This window comes from Peromyscus eremicus, chromosome 9, assembly GCF_949786415.1.
Source record: "Peromyscus eremicus chromosome 9, PerEre_H2_v1, whole genome shotgun sequence".
In the NCBI taxonomy this organism is placed as follows: domain Eukaryota; kingdom Metazoa; phylum Chordata; class Mammalia; order Rodentia; family Cricetidae; genus Peromyscus; species Peromyscus eremicus.
In genome coordinates, this window is record NC_081425.1 from 111,547,068 (window position 1) to 111,567,595 (window position 20,528).

The following is a 20,528-nucleotide window of genomic DNA, read 5'->3' on the forward strand; positions in this document are numbered from 1 at the left end:
CTCTGGTCTCCTCAGAGTCTGCAAGACATCTTTCTAGGCTCTTCTGGCTTTTAGGGTTTCTGTTGAAAAGTTGGATGTAATTCTAATAGGTCTGCTTTTACATGTTTCTTGGCCTATTCCTTTTATAGCTTTTAATATTCTTCCTTTAGTGTTTTGATTATTGTGTGGTGGAGGGACTTTCTTTTCTGGTCCAATCTATTTGGTGTCCTGTAATCTTCTTGTACCTTTATAGGGACAACCTTTTTTAGGTAGAAAAATTTTCTTCCGTGATTCTGTTAAATGTATTTTCTGGGCCTTTGAGCTGAGATTCTTCTCCTACTATTCTTACTATTCCTAAGTTTGGTCTTCTCATAGTGTCCCAGATTTCCTGGATATTTGTGTTAGGAATTTTTTTTTAATTTAACATTTTCTTTGACTAATGAATCTATTGCTTCTATCATACCTTCAACGCCTGAGACCTTGTCTTCCATCTCCTATATTCTGTTGGTGATGCTTTTGTCTGTAGTTCCTGTTCACTTACCCAGATTTTTCCTGTACAGAATTCCCTCTGTGTTTTCTTTATTGCTTCTATTTCCATTTTCAGGTCTTGAACAGTTTCCTTCAACTGTTTATTTCTTGGCTTTCATGCATACTTTAAGGGATTTATTGATTTCCTCCATTTCTTCAAGGGATTTTTTTTTCATTTCTACTTTAAAGTCCTCTACCATCTTCATAAAGTTGTTTTTAAGATCATTTTTTTGTGCTTCAGTGGCAATGGAATGTTCAGGTCTTGCTGTAGTAGGATAGCTGGGGTCTGGTGATGCCATATTGCCCTATCTGTTGTTGACTGTGTTCTTGTACTGGCATTTAGGCATCTGGGTTTGAGATGATTATAGGTCTAGGTGTGGATTCCTGAGTTTTTTTGTGTTGGTTGGGTGTTTCCTTCATTTTTGTTTCCTCTCCGGTCTTCTGGCCTAAGTGACCTAGAGTTCTGACTAAGAGAGTCTTTAGGTCCAGTAGGGTGTCTTCCCTGGGGGTTTTGTGGCCTGTTAAGACCTCTGGGGTTTTGGCTACCAATGTTGCCTATGTGGTTCCAGTATTTGTGTGGTCTCTGGGTTGTAAGCACCTGCTTGATCTCTAGGATTCCTAGTATGGAGTGGCCTTCAGTACAGCAGACATTTTCTTCCAAGGTTGGGGGCTGGGATCAAGAGCCCAGGGAAGGAGGTGCTGCTGTTGGAGGGATGTTGGGTGGGCTTTAAGGAGTATAGCAGGAGGAGGTCCTGCCTTGGGTCCTTGGATCTAGCCTGGCCTCTGCTAAAGCAGAGTCTTCTGCCAACCTTATGGGCTGGGATATAGAGCACAGGGGAGGGGTTGCAGTCTGGGGTTGTTGGGTGGGCTTTAAGGAGTATTAGTAGAAGGTGAACAATGTCTTACCAGGGGTCCCTAGAACTAACCTGACCTCCAGTAGGGCAGCTGGAGTTGCAGGCCAGGATATGGAGCTTAGGGGAAGGGTTGCTGTTGTGGCTTGGCTGCACCATTTTACATTCCCCCCATTTTGAGAGTAAAAGTTCCTCATTCTCCACATTCTCACCAGCATTTGTTGTCATCTGTATTCTTGGTGTCATTCATAGTGGAATGACATGGAATCTCAGTGTAGTTTTAGTGTGTATTTCTCTGATGACTTAGGTGCAGAAGTTGTGTTTGTAGATATATCCCTGGGTCTGAATCCCACAATCAGTTGTTCTTTGTATTTTGAACTGTGGTGGTATTTTATAATCATCTGCATCTGCTTCAGAGAGGAACTTCTTTGATGAGGAATGAGAGCTACACTTATCTGTGGGCACAAGGGTGACTATTTAGACTGGAGTTAGGAATTAGGCAGGAGATTCTCCTCTAAGATCCAAGAGCTCACTAGCCTTCTTGGAGTTGGGTCAGTTTCTATTATCAGGCCTGATTACTCTCCGGTTGAGTGTGCCTTAAGTACAGTAAGACCTCTGTTGGTTACTATCAAGATATTAATACCACTACTGTACCTTTAGGAATATCTTGTCTTGCTGCTCATTGTTGTGGTTCATAAGCATCATAGGCAGGTATAATTAGCAGTTGATTCCCTCCCTTGGCTGTTGTGGTACTATAAAATCTAGTCCTCATAAAGGAGGCTTCAAATCCTATCCTCTGGGCCCTGTGTCTGAAGTACATGGTGTCTTCACCAATAAGACTTACCTTCAGCATCTGAGAGACCACCATGGGCAATGTCAATAGCCTATATTATTTGGGAGTCTCTTGAACAAACCTGACTAACAACTTGAAATGGGATTTTTCATGACTAGCACTGGGGTTTTGTTAAACAGTCTATGGCTTTTGGGTATCACATTTTCAGTCCAGGTGATACACACACACACACACACACACACACACACACACACACACACACAGACTTGTGTATTTGCTTACACTTATATATATATATTATATGTAATTTTAGGTAAATAAAAATAATATGATTCTTTGTCTTTTTCAACACCCCCCACTTATTGACTTTCCCCTTTTTTCCTCGGGTAACTTCTCAATTCCCCTTCATATTACTCTGTTGTGCTATTCCCATCTCTAGTGCCCCCCACCATGGTACCTTTTTACTTTAAGATTTCTGCAGTTATTCTGGGTTATATACTCATATCTTAAGATTTAGAGTTAGGAAACACAGTTGAAAGAGAAAATGGGGCATTCGTCTTTCTGGATCTGAGTCACCTCACTTAATATAAGCTTTTTAGTTCTATCAATTTACCTGCAAATTTCATGGCTTTCATTTTCATTACAGCTGAAAAATATCCCATAGTGTGTTTGTGCCACATTTTCATTATTCAGTCATCAGTTGAAGGGTATTTAGTTCATTTTCATTTTCTAGCTATTGTGAGTAGAATGACTATGAGCATGACTGAACAAGTATCTAATAAGTAGGATATCAAGTCTTTTGGGCCTTTGCCAAGGAGTGGTATACCTAGTTCATATGGTAGGTTTATTGTTAGCTTTTTGAGAATTATCCACAATGATTTCTATAAATATGAACAGAGATTTCTCAAAAATTGAAGTAAAAATGGCTAAAAATATCTAAAACACACACACATCATCATCATCATCTTTAACAATTTGAGAAATTAAATCATCACAGTTGGCAGATGTTTCTTTCCCATCAACAGCTCCCAAATAAGCACACTGAGACTTGTATTAATTACAAATGCTCGGCCAGTAGCTCAGGCTTGTTACTAGCTACCTCTTACATTTATGTTAACCCATATTTCTTAGCTGTGCTTTGCCATATGGCTAGGTACCTTTTCTCAGTACATCATGTCCATCTTGCTTCTCTCTGTGTCTGCTGGCAACTCCCCTGACTCAATCCCTCTTCCTCCCAGCATTCTCAGTTTGAGTTTGGCTGTCCTGTCTATACTTTCTGCCTCACTACCACCCAGTCAATTCTTTATTAACCAAGGAGAGTAATATATATTCACAGTGTGCAGAAGAATTATTCCAATTATTAAAACAATTCTGAGATTTCATCTTACCCTAGTCAGAATGGCTTAAAAAACAAAACAATTATCAAATGCTGGAGAAGATACTGGGGGAAAGGTGAACTCACATATACCATTGTTGTTACTCATCCTCTTGTCCCACTGCCCTTTCCCAATCCTCTAATTCACATTTTCTTCCAAATGACCCTTTTCTGCTTTAGTGCCATGTGTATTATCTTCTCTTTCCCTACAAATTCCTTCCCTTAAGATCTCTTCTTCCATGACCGGCCACACTAGTGGAAGCCCATGAACTGTAGACTAGTGGCTGTGGAGCCCCCATGGACTGGACTAGGCCCTCTGGATATGGAAAAAGGTTGTTTGCTCAAACTGTTTGGGAGGCACCCAGACAGGAGGATCGGGACCCATCCCTGGTGCATGGACAGGCTGTTGGGAGCCTGGTGCCTGCAGTGTGACGCCTTGCACAGCCTTGGTTCAGTGAGGAGGGGCTTGGATCTGCCTAGGCTCTGCTGACTCCCCATGGGAGACCTTGATTTGGGGGATGTGGGGATGTGGGGTGGCTTGGGAGGAAGGGCTGGGGGGTGGAAGGAGGTAGGATCTGTGGGTGGTATGTAGAGTGAGTAGAAAATTTCTTAATAAAGAAAAATGAAAAAAAAGATCTCTTCTTCTCTTCTTTGCATGGCCCCCTTTATAGTTCCATCACACAAACAAAACATATATACAAATTTAAATCTAGCTTCTTCATGAGACAAAGCATAGCATTTGCCTTTCTGGGTCCACCTTTCTTTACGTATCGATTGAAAGTTCCATCTGTTCTCCTGAAAATGTTGTGATTTCAGTTTTCTTTATGTTGAATAAAATTCTTTTGTGTATAATGTACCACCTTGCTTGGTTCACTCTGCTGTTGATGCTCATCTAAATTATTCCGTGTTTAGCTATGATGAAAAGTGCAACACTAAATATAACTGGGCAGGCATCTCTATGGTAGAAGTGAGGATCTTTGAGTGTTTGACCCAAGAGTGATATACCTGGGTCATATATCAGTTCTAATTTTAGTTTCTTAAAACATTACTGTAACGATTTCTATGGAGACTGCCCAGGTGACATTCAGGGCCATCCACAGAATCTGAGTGTTCTTCTGCACCACATCCTTGCCAGCATTTGTTGTGTTTTATTTTAATTTCATTTTCCTGGTAAGTAAGAATGCTGAACACTTTCAAGTATTTATTGGCCATTGTATTTATCCTTTTGAAAACTGTCCATTCAGTTCTTTAGCTCATTTATTAATTGGAAGATTTTTTTCTGGCACTGATTTTCTACACATTGGGAAAATGTTCCTCTTGGACAACTGCATCTCAGTCCTTACTTACTTACTTACAGTACTTACATATGGGTCCATGAATTTTTTTTTTAATTTTGCCCCTGATTTCTTTGGTGACCACATATTTGTGTAGTTTCTGTGGTTTCTAAAGCTACTGCTTTCTATTTTTTGTTTTCTGTGATAAGATATGGGAAATTGTATTTGTGTGTGTGTGTGTGTGTGTGTGTGTGTGTGTGTGTGTGTGTGTGTTTGATAAGACTTGCTTTATGGCCTATAATGTGAATAATTTTAGAAAAATTACTAGAGCTGCTGAGAAGAATGTACATTTAGTATCTGTTGAATGAGATATCTGTTAAATCTAGTGATCTGAAGTTTCTATGTTGATGACCTATCTAAAGATAGAAGTGGGTCAGTGAAGTCACACAGTAACATAATTACTATGTCAGGACCTGTGTGACCCTATCTACCTATCAGTATTTCACTTATGAAATGAGGAGCCCCAAAATTTAGTACATGTATATTTGCACTTATTACATTTCTTGATTCTATTGCTTTTATTAATTTTTAATGACCTTCTTAGCTCTTCTTACTATCGGTTTGAAATCTGCTTTACCAGATGTTAGAATAACTATTCAAGCTTATTGACTTCTATTTACTTGTTTGATAGACTAACTTCCATGCTTTGACTCTTTTGTACTGACTATTTATATGTCAACTTAACACAGGCTAGAGTCATCAGAGAGGAGGGAGCCTCAATTGAGAAAATGCCTCTATAAGATCTAGCTGTAGGCAAATTTGGAAGGCATTTTCTTAATTAGTGATTTATGAGGGAGGGACCAGTCCACTGTAGGTGATTTCACCTGTATAATGTTGGTCCTTGGTTCTATTTAAAAAAAAAAAAAAAGGCAGACTGAGCAAATCATGAGGATCAAGCTAATATGCAGCACCTCCTCCATGGCCTCTGCATCAGCTTCTGCCTCCAGGTTCCTGCCCCGTTTGAGTTCCTGTTTTGGTTTCCTTTGATGATGAACAGCGATATCAGAGTGTAGACCAAATAAACCCTTTCTTCCGAACTTGTTTTGGTCATGATGTTTCATCACAGCAATCATAAACCTAAAAAGTCAGTCATCTTGCCAGTGGTATATGGTTCTCAGAGACAACAAATAGTAAGATGTTATTTTTAGATCAGTTATCTTATTTGCATCTTCTAAATGGTGAATGGGGCCTCTTTGCATTTAAGGGTACTATGGGGAGGAGTTTGTGAATTCTTGTATTTCCTCGATGGCTTTTCTGGTTGACTGGATTATTGTATCTTCTTTACTTTCTTCCTTGTTCCTATTATGAAACTACTGTGCTTGACATCATAGATTCCTTCTTACCTCCTTTGTTCACCTATTCATCATGAAATTAACTCTTCCCATCCTCTCATGATGAAGACTGTCTTTCTTCCTTTTCTGTATATAATACTCCTCTTAAGTACTTTCTGCAGTGCTTGCTTGGGGGTCCTGAATTGCTTTCATTTGTGCTTGACTGGCTATGTGCATATTCCTCTGTAAATTTTAAAAGGCAGCTTTGCTGGATATAACTATCTTTGTTTACAATTATTTACTCTCAGGGCTAAGAATGTATCATTTGATGCTTCCTAAACTTGTAGAGTTGCTGATGAGAGACTGGATGTTATACTGGTGTGTTTTCTCTGTAGTCAAGGTGACATTCCCTTACAGCTTACAGTATTGTCCCTTGCATTCTGTTTTTGATGTCTTGCAGTGATGTGAGGTAGAAAGATTCTTCTCTGGTTATACCCACTTAAGTTTATAAATGCCTCGTGTGTAGATGTCCATTTCTCTGTTGGGTTTTGGAAATTTTCTGCAATCATTTCATTGTCTAATTTAGTTTTTTGTGTCAACTCCTTCCCCTTGGTTCTTAGGTTTGGTGTGTTGAACATATCCCAAAGTTCTCTGCTGGCCACTTAACCCTTTCCTGATCACCATTCTCATGGCTTCCATGTTAAGTCAGCACAAGTAAATGGCCACTCCTGAGTACTTTTCTGCACAGAGGATTTTGTAGCTCTTGCCTCAGCTTATGTTTTTTTCTGAGTAACTGCCTTTGATTTCCCACTATTGTTTGTATGTTTCTGATATTCTTTGGCCCTTTAATTCATAAGAATCATGACTAGTTGGGACTCTTCTCCACAGGTCACAAAGAGGCAGTTTCTAATCTCCCTCTTACCCAGAAATACCATGCTCTTTCTATAGACATCAAGGCTAAAAGTTGAATAAGTTGTCCAAAGTTGTATTCTAAAATGATTTTGCTTTACTTGGTTTCATTATGGAGTTTGCTCAGTTATCATAAATGGCTTGCATTTGGAACGTGGCTGTTCTTCATTTCAAATTGGATATGGTATTCCCTTTCCAACAGATGAACCCACAGATATGATTCCACGAAGCTGTCAACTTGCAACAGATGTTCCTCATGTCACACAGCTGCTAAACATGACAAAAGTCTGCCAAACTGAAATAAAATTTAGAGGTCATCATCTAAGATCAGCAGAATCAGGTATGCACTGAGGTTCCTATAAGAATATGTGTACTACCTAATAAGGTTTCTTCTTCTAAAGATGTCCCTAAGCTCACTCTTCCACAGTACTGCCAATATAGGCTAGGGCCAACCCAGGCAGACAACTGAAATGAAGAACTTGGCATGTGGACATATAACCCATACAAAACTTTTTCTACTTCAGCACTGTGATTTACTGGGGGAAAGGAGAAGGTAGGAAGAGACATGAAGCAATGCTTTTCTGTGGAGTGGTTATCCCTTTATGGAAAATGCTACTTTATTTAAGTACTACCATAAAAGACAAGTAATGCTTTTTTCTATGAAGGAGCTGTAGGGAGTGATGGGACTGCAGCCAACTGGAAGTTCACTGTCGGTTTAAAAAAGAACTTCAGTTCAGTTATGGACAGTGTCACCTGCCTGAATATGTATCATTCATTTTTAAATAGTCTCTAAAGAATTTTTTTTAACTTGTAAGCTAAACAAAATACTTTAAGGTTTCCAGTATTGTACGTCTATACAGACCTCCTACCAGTTGACCACATCAATGAAACACCTTAATATCAAACCCAATGTAAGCTCAACACCCTAGATGTTTGAACCCCTGAAACATTTTAATGTTTAAGCATTTAACAGCACAAAACATTTTTTCCTGATGTCAGGACTCTCCCTATAGTGACTCTTGGTTAATTTGGCTAGTCTGGTTTGTTTTGTTTTGTTTTGTTTTTTTTACCTCCTCCAGTGATTGTTACGTGGAGCCAACATTGAGACCACTATATCACTCAGTCTGTGAAAGGTCATATGGTTCAAGTAACACTCAAATACAAGGAGGTAATTCAAAGGAAGCTAAAGAATAGTCATAGTGACAAATCATCTGTAGAAGTAGATCCTGAAAGTACTAAAGTATTCTATGCATGTTTATGTATTTATAATGTGTATTTATAATTAATTAACAAGAGATGTATGGAAGTATGTTAGGGCAGAAGACTGAGTAAAGGCAAGGAGATAGCAAATTCTTGGACTATTTTTCATGAGTTAGTATAAGGAATGGCTTGAGTGATGAAATGCTGTGTTAGAACTGCACCATGGAGCATTTCTTGTCCCTCAATAAAGAGATGCTGAATTTAACAGCAGGATTCCAAACTGACAGGAGCTGGGCCAGTAGAAAGGAGTGGCACTGAGAGAAGCTGAGGGGGCAGTGGCAGGATTTGTGGCTTCTCAGATAACAGGTGTGTCCAAGAAAGCGGTCAGAGCTTTAAAGGAAATCAAGTAGTAACAGGAAAAGGTTTTGTGATGAAAGTTGAAAGCATGAACTCTATCACGTGGATTTTCTCTGTCACTCTTAATCGGCATTATATACCAGAAGTCACATCTCCCTAAAGAACTGAATCTCTTTTGTCCTTTTTTCAGTACAAAAGAAGTCTATACATAAGTAGGCACTATACTATTAACACTTTATTGCATCATTCCCAAACTCATAGAAAAGCAGAGAGGGAGAATATATGATGCAAATCTCACCTGCTTCATGATTACCCACTTTGAGTAGCACTTTTTGCTAACAATGAGGCTAACAGTGAAAATGTGTATATACCATATCTAGACACAAAGAGAAATATATTTCATACAAGCCATGTTTGTTAAGGAACCATGGAAAAACATAAAAGCATAAAAGTAAGCTTCTACCTTTCAGGTGACAGTTTAATCTTAATATTTGCCACAGAGTGCAGGAAGAGTATTTTCAATAACAAACACTGTATCTGCACTTAATGAAGTGTGATAATTTTCAATAACAGGAATGATTAAGGTGTGTAACAAATGATGATGACATGATTACAAATCATCTTTTTTTACCTCATGACCTTCCAGCTGAATATTTTATGAACTGTCTTTAAAATAAATACAAGTGAATGTACAATATCATTGTCATCTTATTTAAATATCTCAGAGATTCTTGAACTGAATAAGATTTAATAAATACTAATTACATCAATGTTACAACTAAACAGAAACATTTTCATAGGCTGCATTCAAACCCAACTTGCAGAAGAGGATATAGCTATTTCTTCTGCAAATCGTATAAATGGACTTTTGATTCATAATAATCGTCAATTCAACTTGCATCATGTGTACAGAAAATTACTAATTGCCAAAATCCATGAACATAATTCTTTTTCTTTGTGACTAACCAATTCTATCCATTTTAATCCATTATGATTGTGCCTCTTAGGCCAGTCTCATTGCATATGCACAAGATAGCCAGGATGACATGAACACACACGGTACTGTGTGGTTCTCTTTCTGCAAATGTATTTCAGGAGCTGATTTTCATATATGTGAACTTTAAAGCTTACTAAAAGAAAATATATTAATAATTTTTGCTCTCTGTGCAAGCGTTGGATTTGAATGGTATTTCTAAGGATTATGCCCAAGAGCAGATTATTTTAAATGTGGATAAGCCAGCAGATGTGTCTTTATTTGAACTATTTGTATTTTTCTCCTAGAAAGTGAACTCCCACAATGAAATTTGAATTACATGAGAAAATAACTGTGTGCGCATATAATTGGCTGTGTAGTGCTCATGTAAATTTTGATATTTTATCATAAATGTACATATTGAGAGATCTCAATGAGGCCTCTAGAGAAGTAGCCATTTCCTGTGGATTTTCACACCACCAAAAAAAGAAACCTTGGAGTTTTTAACTGTTTTAGACTGTTTTATTGAATGCCATATAGCTTAATCAAGAGTATTGAATGGAATTAATAAAATCACTGTTTCTAAGAAGCCAGTGTTTCCAAAAAGCTCCACATTCCCGCTGCTTTCTTTGTCAATCCCCAGTGCACATTAGCTAATGACTTTAGGACCGTGGAATCTGATAATCTCACTTTCAGTAATAGAACACCAGTTTAATTGAACCAGAGAATATGGTCTGGCTATTGAAATGAAGCATTCAGCATTAATGACAAGATACAGTGGCCCACTGAACACAAATCAAAAGTAGTAATTTACTTAAAAATTGGAAGATGGTTTTCCCTGTTGCCCACTTTCTGACAACAGCCATCTAACTGTGTTTTCAATTTCTTTATGAGTAAGAGAAAACTGACATTCCTTCCTCCTACCACACTGTAGACTTGTGAATTAATCCATCTAGAAGACAAAAGAAGGAAGGAGGGAGCAAGCTGGCTAGGGAGGGAAGGAGGGAGGGAAAGGAGGAAGAGGATGAATCAGCAGCCTGTCTGTGGCACTCGTGAGATATGTATTAGATTTCTTGTTTAGAGTCCATATTATGAAAGCAAGATTCAAACCAAGGATCACATTCTACTGTGAAACAGAAAAACCTAAAAATAAAATAAGTTAGAGTATGCCCTCATAGGAGCCAAAGCACCTCCCATAATTAATGGGTCAGTTGAATAAATATTGTGAAAATGGCTATATTGCCAAAACCAATCTGAAGATTCAATGCAAAGGTCCAGTGACAGTCTTCAGATGAATAGAAAAAAGAAATGAATCCTAAATTTTATAGGATTCATAACAGACCCCAGATAGCCAAAGCGGTCTCGAGGAGAAAGACCAATGGTGGAGATATCAGTATGCCTGATTCCAGGTTATACTATGGAGCCATAATAACAAAAACAGCATGGTACTAGCACAAAAGTAGACATACATATCAGCAGATAGAATGAAGGACCAGAGACAGACCACATAGCTACAGCCACCTGATTTTTTTAGAAAGATGTCAAAAACATACAGTGGGGAAAAGACAGCCTTTTCAACAAATGGTGTGAAAAAAGCTGGATATTCAGACCTAGAAGAATGACTCTAGATCCCTGTCTCTCACCTACATGAACAAAGCCAGGCAACCGAGCACACCTGTTACCCAGGCCTGAGGGATATGGAGACAGAAAGATCATGATCATGGATGCTGGCTGCCTTCCTGCCCAGGCTCAAAGAGTAACTCTACCTTACAGGAAAAGCACGGAATGGTAGAGGAAGACAGCTAGTGCCCTGTTCTGGCCTCCAATGTGTAAACAGGCATGAACCTGGACATAGTCTTACACAGATACACATAAATACTTTTCAGAATGATATTGATAAGTGCTTCTGAAGTCTTACATAGCAAGCATATCATAAACCAGCTGTAGAGAGAATTTTAGTTTTTCTATGTAATTTATACACATGTTGAAATGTTAATAATATAAAATGTAGCATTAACTACTAAATTGAACTTAATCCATTAGATACTTGTGTAATTATTCTTGTACCAGTCTTTGTGTTCTGCCCCACCCCCTTTAATTCAAACTTTACAGACCCTTGCTCCTGCCTTGGCCTCCTAGCACAGAGATCAGAGGCATGCATTCCTGGCACATTTCTCCCTTAGATACTCATTAGAGCACTGCTTGTAATAACAAAACCTAGAGGCAAACCACTTGTGTACAGTTAGAAACTGGTTCGGCAAGCTTATGGTAAACTATTGTGCAGCTGTGCAAAGAGCCGTGTGCTCTGCCTGTGATAGTCTGGAATGTCAGTTGGTGAAAAATGGAAGCCTACAGCCATATTGCAATTTGGTCCCATTGCTGGAATAAAAAACATGGTGGCCTAGGTATGACATTTACAGAAGCTTTAAATAAACTTAGTGATTACTTTTGGAAGCAGGAACTAATGCAGACAGGGGCAGGGGGAGAAGACTGCTTTCTCAAGACATTTTTTATTAGAGAATTTTAATTTTCTAACTATATATTGTATTAATGATACATTATGTTAGACCAATTACTGAACATTTGTAAATCCTTCTTTCTACATTGTGAACCTTAAAATTTCTTGAGAATTGATATAAAATTAAAATATATTTCTCTACCAAATACTAGTATTTTCACTAATAAGAAGATATAATGGCAGCTGGAATGTGGTGACAGACTTGGAATTCGAACACTCAGAAGGCTGAGACAGGACTTTCAGTTTGAAGCCAGCCTTGGCGGCATAGCAAGAGCCTGTCTCAAAAACAGCATGTCTCTGCACATACATAATAGTTAATATATGTCAGATATCTTTTTTTTAATTTTTATTTTGCAATACAATTCAGTTCTACATATCAGCCACGGATTCCCTTGTTCTCCCCTCTCCCGCCCCCCTCACCTTCCCCCCACCCCGCCCCCCATTCCCATCTTCTCCAGGGCAAAGCCTTCCCCGCAGACTGAGATCAACCTGGTAGACTCAGTCCAGGTAGGTCCAGTACCCTCCTCCAGGCTGAGCCAAGTGACCCTGCATAGGCCCCAGGTTTCAAACAGCCGACTCATGCAATGAGCACAGGACCTGGCCAATCAACTCTCTCACCCACTCAGAGGGCCTGATCCAGTTGGTGACCCCTCAGCCATTGGTTCATATTTCATGTGTTTCCGTTTGTTTGGCTATTTGTCCCTGTGCTTTATCCAACCTTGGTCTCAACAATTCTCGCTCATATAAACCCTCCTCATTCTCGCTAATTGGACTCCCAGAGATCCACCCAGGGCCTAGCCATGGATCTCTGCATCCAGATCCCTCAGTTGTTGGATGAGGTTTCTAGCTTGACAATTAGGGTGTTTGGCCATCCCATCACCAGAGTAGGTCAGTTCGGGCTGTCTCTCGACCATTGCCAGCAGTCTGTTGTGGGGGTATCTTTGTGGATTTCTGTGGGCCTCTCTAGCACTTTGCTTCTTCCTATTCTCATGTGGTCTTCATTTACCATGGTCTCCTATTCCTTGTTCTCCCTCTCTGTTGTTGATCCAGCTGGGATCTCCCGCTCCCCCAAGCTCTCTTTCCCTCGACCCTCGCCCTTTACTACCCCCACTCATGTCCAGGCTGTTCATGTAGATCTCATCCATTTCTCTGTCATTGGGCGATCCCCGTGTCTTTCTTGGGGTCCTGTTTTCCAGGTAGCCTCCCTGGTGATGTGAGTAGCAGTCCAGTCATCCTTGTTCCACATCTAGTATCTTGCTATGAGTGAGTACATACCATGTTTGTCTTTCTGAGTCTGGGTTACCTCACTCAGGATGATAGATATCTTGAAAAAGTTATCAATATATGTAGAATTATAAAGAAATTGAAAATGATCGGCAAATTATAAAATCTATTCAATGTTGAACTAATTTTTATTTGTGGTATAAAGAAATATCTAGTTACATATCAGTGTAAATTTTAAACTACATTGTTTTATTATTATTATTATTTACATTTTTTTAATTTAAATATGTTTTGACCATATTCTTCCCCTCACCCAAGTCCATCCAGATCCTTTCCTCTTCCCTACCCTCACAACTTGTAAGTTTTCTCAAAAAACAAAAACCCAACACAACAACAACTCCCCCCAAAATATTTGTACAATTTGGGGATATTGGATTGATAGAAAATATCTTATGAAACATTTATGCCTTCTTCCAGGAGTACGGCTTCTAAGCTTCCCCAGGAAAGTCCTGAGCATACTACTACTCCCACTTTTAGGAAGATGTCCTTATCAGCTTGAAGGTCTTCCTCCTTATGCCTTGGAGAAGCCAGAGGTCTCTTTATGAGATATTCTTGAAACATCTTCCCCTGTACTTACTCAGGAACAAGATAATCCAAACAAAGTAAATTTTAAAAGGTCAACAAGATTCGCTGAGCTAGAGGAGTTGGCCACAGATCAGATTACAAGCCTCTTCCTGCTGTACACTCAGGCGATAACGTGGCATATACGGCAACAATGTTAGATTAGCTGGAGTTCCCTCTGCCCTACACAGGAACTTATATTGATGAGCAAAGAATGGTGTGGAAAGATGATAAAAGAATAAGGTTTCAGGAACTCCCTTTCTTAGAACAGTTAGCTTGTGAATGGCCACTGTGGTGTCATATGACCAAGGAGAAAAAGAATGCCAGGATTAGACATATAAATAAATTCAGCAAACGTAAATTGTAAGCATTGTTTTATGCCAGAAATTGAATAATGACTGCAGGAATTTTCTTGGGCCCATTGACACTCTGACCATTAAGAGTTAATGATATACTGCTCAGGATATAGCAATGTGCCTAGGAGTCCACAGAGGTTTCCTAGTGAGATCTGAGCTTGTTTTACACAGAGGGCTGCATCAGGGGATGGCTTGGCCACGTGCATGGTTACCAGGTGTCTGGAATGGTCTGCACTTAGCTGTGCTAGGGGGAGGTCTTTTACTCCAACCCTTGGCATTCCTTTAAAAGCCCTTTGGCAGAGGCAGTTCAGGGCCTGATGGATTAGGATCCAGGTCCTCCCAAGGCTATCCTGTATTTCCTGTTTTATTTCCCTCTAAGTTTCTATGTAATATTTCATGCTGCTCCTGCTCAAGAATACCCTGGGGAAAAGTGTGGGTGGGATGGCCCCCCCCACACCTAGGCTGGCTTGGAGATTTTGTGACTAGTGTCCTTGAAGCTGCAAGAGCTGCCTAGAAGTTGTGTTGTGTGGTTAATGTTACTCCTCAATGATTGTAAAATTATTGTAAAAAATAACTCTGTTTTGTCACAGCTTATCAGTGATGACTAAAAGATAGGCATGAGGAAGCTGAACACATATCCAAGAACATAAATAATATGACCTATGTTTTGGAACAACATGAATCTATCCATGCTTACTGAATTCTAGATAAATAAAGAAGCACCCTGACTGCTAATCAGTCAGGCTTCAAGATTCTCCACTGTACCTGGCTCAGTCCTCTATCTACTCCTAGCCTCTTCTCTGTAACCTGTCAACTGCCAGGGCTGCCCTCCCCTTCCCCATCACTGTCCTATTAGATATAAGTGACAGTTCTATTGTTAACCTTTAACCTAGCAGCTAGATTGCCATTCATTCATTCATTCATTTTTTCTTTTAATATGCCATATTATATAAAATATAATAAAATAAAACAAAAACTTGTCTAACTATGGAAGTTAGACAAGACAAACCAACAAAAGAAAAAGAGCCCAAGAGGAAGCACAGGAATCAGAGACACACTTGTTCAGACACTCAGGAGTCCCATAAAGACACTGAACTGGATGCCATTATATATGTGCAGAGGAGCTGGTGCAGATCTGTGCACGCCCTGGGCATGCTGCTTCATTGTCTGTGAGTCCATGTGAGCTTTGCTCATATTGGTTTCGAGGGCCTTGTTTTCTTGATCTCCTCCATCCCCACTGGCTTTTACACTTTCTGTCTTCTCTTCCCCAGGGTTCCCTGAGCTCTAAGGGGAGAGACTTGATGGAGACACCCAATTTATGGCTGAGTGTTCCAAGGTCTCTCACTCTGTGTAATGTCTGGCTGTGGGTCTCTGAATTTGTTCCCATCTGCTGCAGGAGGAAGCTTCTCTGTTGATGGCTGAGCAAGGCACTGATCTATTAAGAACAGCAGAATATCATTAGGAGTCATTTTATCAGTATCTTTTTTTTTCTTTTAGACCAGTATTGTTAGGTTTTGCCCTAGGTCCCTGGGCTATCAAGCTTCAGGTTCCTAGTAATCCAAGCAGTGTCAGGTATGGGGATCATCTCATAGAGTGGGCCTTAAGTCAAATCAGATATTGGTTGGTTACTCCCACAGCTTTGTGCCACCATTGCTCTAGCATATCTTGCAGGCAGGACACCATTGTAGATAAAAGGTTTGTGGTTGACTTGGTGTTTGTGTTTCTCTTTTGAGAGCATGTGGAACATGGACTTGTACCAAATACACTGTAACTTAGAGGTGACGCCTATATATAGGCACCAGCTTGACATCTCCATCTTCAATGACTTGTGTAGATGTTGTCTTCAGTAATAGAGCCCTACAGTCAGTTTGTGGAAAGCAACCTGCAATCTTGGCAACAACCTAGTTTGTTTGGGGATTCTCATGGGGCCCCTTTGGCCAACAATTCAATTAGATGTAACTCAAACCCAGTACTGGAAGCTTTGTTTGGTGACAAGAGATGATCAGTTGGGACTGTCTCCCCCATTATTTGAGAATTTCCTTTAGGGGTGTGTGTGTGTGTATATATTAGAAAGTTCCTACTGTATCAGGTTTCCATACTACCCTTCAAACATCCCTTAATTTTTGTTTCTTCTCCCTGTATACCCTCCCTCAATCTTCTCCACCCCCACTTGGTCCTCCAGTTCCAGCCCCTCACCCTCACTACCTATCTATAACTATTCTATTTCCCTTTCCTAATGAGATATATCCACTACCTCTAGTCCCTCACTCTTGACTCACCCTCTGTGGTTCTATGGATTGTAGCTTGACTGTCATTGACTTCATAGTTAATATCCTCATATAAGCAACCATATTTGTCTTTCTGAGTCTGAGATGCCTCACTCAGGATGATTTTTTCTAGTTCTAGCCATTTGCCTGCAAATTTCATGATGTCATTTTTTAACATAATACTCGATTGTGTAAATGTACATTTATTTTTCTATTCTTCTGTTGAGGAACATCTAAGTTGTTTCCAATTTCTGGCTGTTAGGAGTATTTTCAGATACATTATCATTAATGGCTATTCTCTATATTCATTAGTGTCTTCCAGTAACCCCTAAGGCTCCGATCCTCCTACTTTGCTTTGTCTTACTTTCTGCACATTTATCACTACCTGGTATTTTCTAGTTCACTTTTATTAGTTATTTACCCCCAAAACTATAGGGATCCTGAGCTAACAGGATGGCTCAATAAGTAAAGGTGGTTGCTACCCAGGCCTGACAACCTGAGTTCTGTCCCCTGAACGTCACGTGGTAGAAGGATAAAACTGACTCCTGCAGGTTGTTCTCTGACCTCCACAGGCACACCTACACACACACACACACACACACACACACACACACACACACATATACACGCACGCGCACGCACACGCACACGCACACGGGGAGATGTTGTGGTGGGGGGACATTACAGGATCCCATTTATGGTTGTATTCTCTACCACCTAACTTAGTACTTAGCACCTTAATACTTAGTACTTACAAGGAATACAGGAAACACTTATTGACTGAGTGATCAAATAAATGAATAAAATAATGCTAACTAGATGATTTAAACACTAAGGATATTTATCAGCAATTAATCATGGTCATAATCAAAGCTAACATTTATGAGCTGTCACTGTGTTATAAGCACTAAAACTAAATTTGAAGGCAATCTCCCAGAAGCCTGCTGGATTTATGGGAAAATGCCCTAATTCCAACACAAATCCTGGACCAAATAAACTGTGCTCCTTATTCAGAATGGAAAGCTTTCTCAAAGTAAAACCATTTTCCTTAAAATTAGTTTTATTTTTCCTCATTAAGCATAAGGAACAAAAACTAGGCTAGTTCTTGCCTTTCAATAAATCAAGACCCTGTGGAGAAAACTAGTATCCACCACACTGCCTTGTATCTTGCAGAACTGGCCCAGCTTCACACACAAACTGTCTTAAGTTCCTACTCCAGTTCAGCACAGAAAGATACAATCTAATTGTATTTTTTAATATTATTCTATTGCTTTTCAAAAGTGTCATAAACGTTTTGTATTAATGAGATAAGACTACATACTGATTTTAATTATCTGCAAAAGTTGAAGTTAGATTGTAATCTCCCAGGGCCTTTCCTGCTTGAGACATTTACCTATCTGTTTTTCTTTTCATCACACTTCCATGGCTTGTAGACTGACAGTCCTTCAACAGTCTAAAAACAGCATTGGGTCGCATTCTTTGCACTGGGCATAGACTTTCAAGTTATCTGGTTACCCCACATCCACAAGTGCCCTTTGGAATGCCTTACTTGCCAGACTTTAAAGCCACTTTAGTTTGTCCTTCTCTTAGTCTTTCCCCCAGCTTTTCTCCTTTTGAAATAGGACGTTAAAGTCATATGTTAGCTGCTTAGTTCCTCATAGAGCTCATTAATCCCCTTGACATGCATTAGATTATAATATTCATGAAGTTTTGGTACCTATCAATATAATCATTAATCATTCATTTTTGAGATAATAACAAATGTTGTTAGTTAGATGGACTTAACTGACCCACTGTTAAATGAGGACAGCATCGCATATAATTTAAGAAGGAGGGGGTAAATGAATAGAAACTTGGTTTTTGAGCCCCCACTCACTGAGCATAGCTTAGTTTCTTCTTCTATGGAAATAGAGAATGAGCAACACACATAGAGAAGGACTGAGAACTGCCTAGGTATTCGTGGCATCCACCATCCTTTAAGTCTCAAAGGGATTCCCTAGACCCCAAAGATTGGATACATTGAGCACAGTTAGAACCCTTTATACTTTTCCTTTGTAACCCCTTATTATAATCATAATCATTGAACTGTTTATTAATTTCTTATTTTAACATCCACCTCCCCCATGAGACTGTAAACTCATTGAATAAGGTAGTGTTCCATCTTATTCCTTGTCTCACTCAATGCCAACCAGGGTAAGCACCTAGTCACTACTAAAGAATGAATGAAGAAAGGAATAAATGATAATTAAATTGTAAGCTTTGAATACTATTCAAGATGGAAGGTACTAGCAATCTATTTAATAAGCATTTACTCCCTCTAATACACAACATGAAGTATGTCTAGTTTCATATAATCTTAACAGAAAATGCCATGACTTAAGTACATTGTTATCCCAATGTTGTGAATGAAGAAATAAGGCTTAGAAAGGTCAGATGCCTTCTCCAAAACAGTATTACCATACTAGAATCAATATTTGCTCATGTTTTGTACCTACTATAGAACAACACAATGTGCTAAAATAAAAATTAACCCAAAATCTGGTCTCTGGTTTCAAGTTTCACTCTGAGTTGACTGTGAAATGGTGGATGAAAGTGTTAGGCCTGCCTCTCGGTGCTGAGAGGTGAACTATAATAGGTCTGTCTGGTTAAGCTTTGAAAACCTTGCAAGCTTAAATGACTATAATAATTAGAGCATTGTATTTTGAGACCAAAAAATGAAAGTTTATTTTCTCTAAAAGACAATTAGTACACCCTCAGGTTTTACAATCTAACTACAAAGGCATGCACCCCTCAGTAAAATAGCAAAATAATTAATGGTTAATCCCTGACTTACACGAAGTTCACTTTCCACAAACTCAAAAAAAATGAAATGCCTCAAGCATGATTTTAATCTAATCTTGATATTTAACCTCACTTTATGCAGATTGATATCAGCTTTTTAAATAGCTAATCTAAAATTCAAAGCACATGCATTTCTGCTTATGGTTTCCTTCTATTAAGATTTTTCTTGTTAATGAAACTTTGTCCCATCTACTTTTTATTTTAGAAACTGAAAACCTAAATTACTTTACCTTGTAGGTTTTAATTAGGAACCTATCCTAACAAATGTGGAACATACTGCCCATTGAAGGAGAATTTCTTTGACAGTTAATGTAATTCTAATCAGTGAATTATTAGGACAAAAAGGATTTACAAAACTGGTATGTTCATTGTGGTATCAAGCTTAAAGATATCTTTAAATAATAGGGTATTTGTACTCTTTATAACCAAAAATGTTTTTTTAAGTAGACTTATATTTAAATACACTGTGGTGGATTATTCTATAATGAAGCTTTACAATAGATCTTCTAAGATCCAGAATATTATCTAGTATAACAGGGCAAGACAGTGCAGAGGTTCCTCCATCTTGTATTCTTGCTGAGGTCATTCCAGGTTTAACTAGATTCTGATCTCCTTGATGGAGAACCCCATGGGAAATGACCCAAGGTCAGGATGCCCTTGTTAACTTGTCTCAGCTTGCGTTAAACTGCCTGTTTGTACAGAACCCCCTCCAGATAACTGCTTGACTTAGCTTCTGTTAAAACTGCTTGCTTCAAACTGCTTACTTCTGTGAAGCCCACCTGAAGCTGCCAATTGAGATGCCAGGACATGGTTTCTGCCTTTAAAAGTCCCATGTTCTGAATACTCAGGGCCACACCTAGATACCCCGACACACACACACTTGGGTGTGATCCCAACCAGCTGGAATAAAAACTTTCGATCGGCTGTAAACTGTGTCTGAGTGGTCATCTCTGGTGGGCTACCCATAACAGTACATTTCTGAGATTTAAGATGACAGCATTTCAGTTTTAGCTGTATCTTTAATAATCACTACATGTTCATCACTGAGTGAAACACTCCTTTAAGAACACAGTGCTCTCCATAAGTAAATGGGAAGTCGGAGAGGGGGAGGGCGTCACTTTAACTAGGAAC

At 39.1% G+C, this 20,528-nt stretch overlaps 1 protein-coding gene across 11 annotated transcripts in view; it reads left to right on the forward strand.

Moving 5' to 3' along the window:
* Positions 1 to 20,528, forward strand: part of Cfap20dc (CFAP20 domain containing) — a 240,785-nt gene that overhangs the window by 113,432 nt on the left and 106,825 nt on the right. For all 11 annotated transcript variants that reach the window (XM_059274248.1, XM_059274249.1, XM_059274241.1 and 8 more), the window contains one exon: positions 7,243 to 7,380. In XM_059274248.1, coding sequence (XP_059130231.1) covers positions 7,243 to 7,380 — 138 coding nt within the window. The remainder of the gene's footprint in view (positions 1 to 7,242; positions 7,381 to 20,528) is intronic.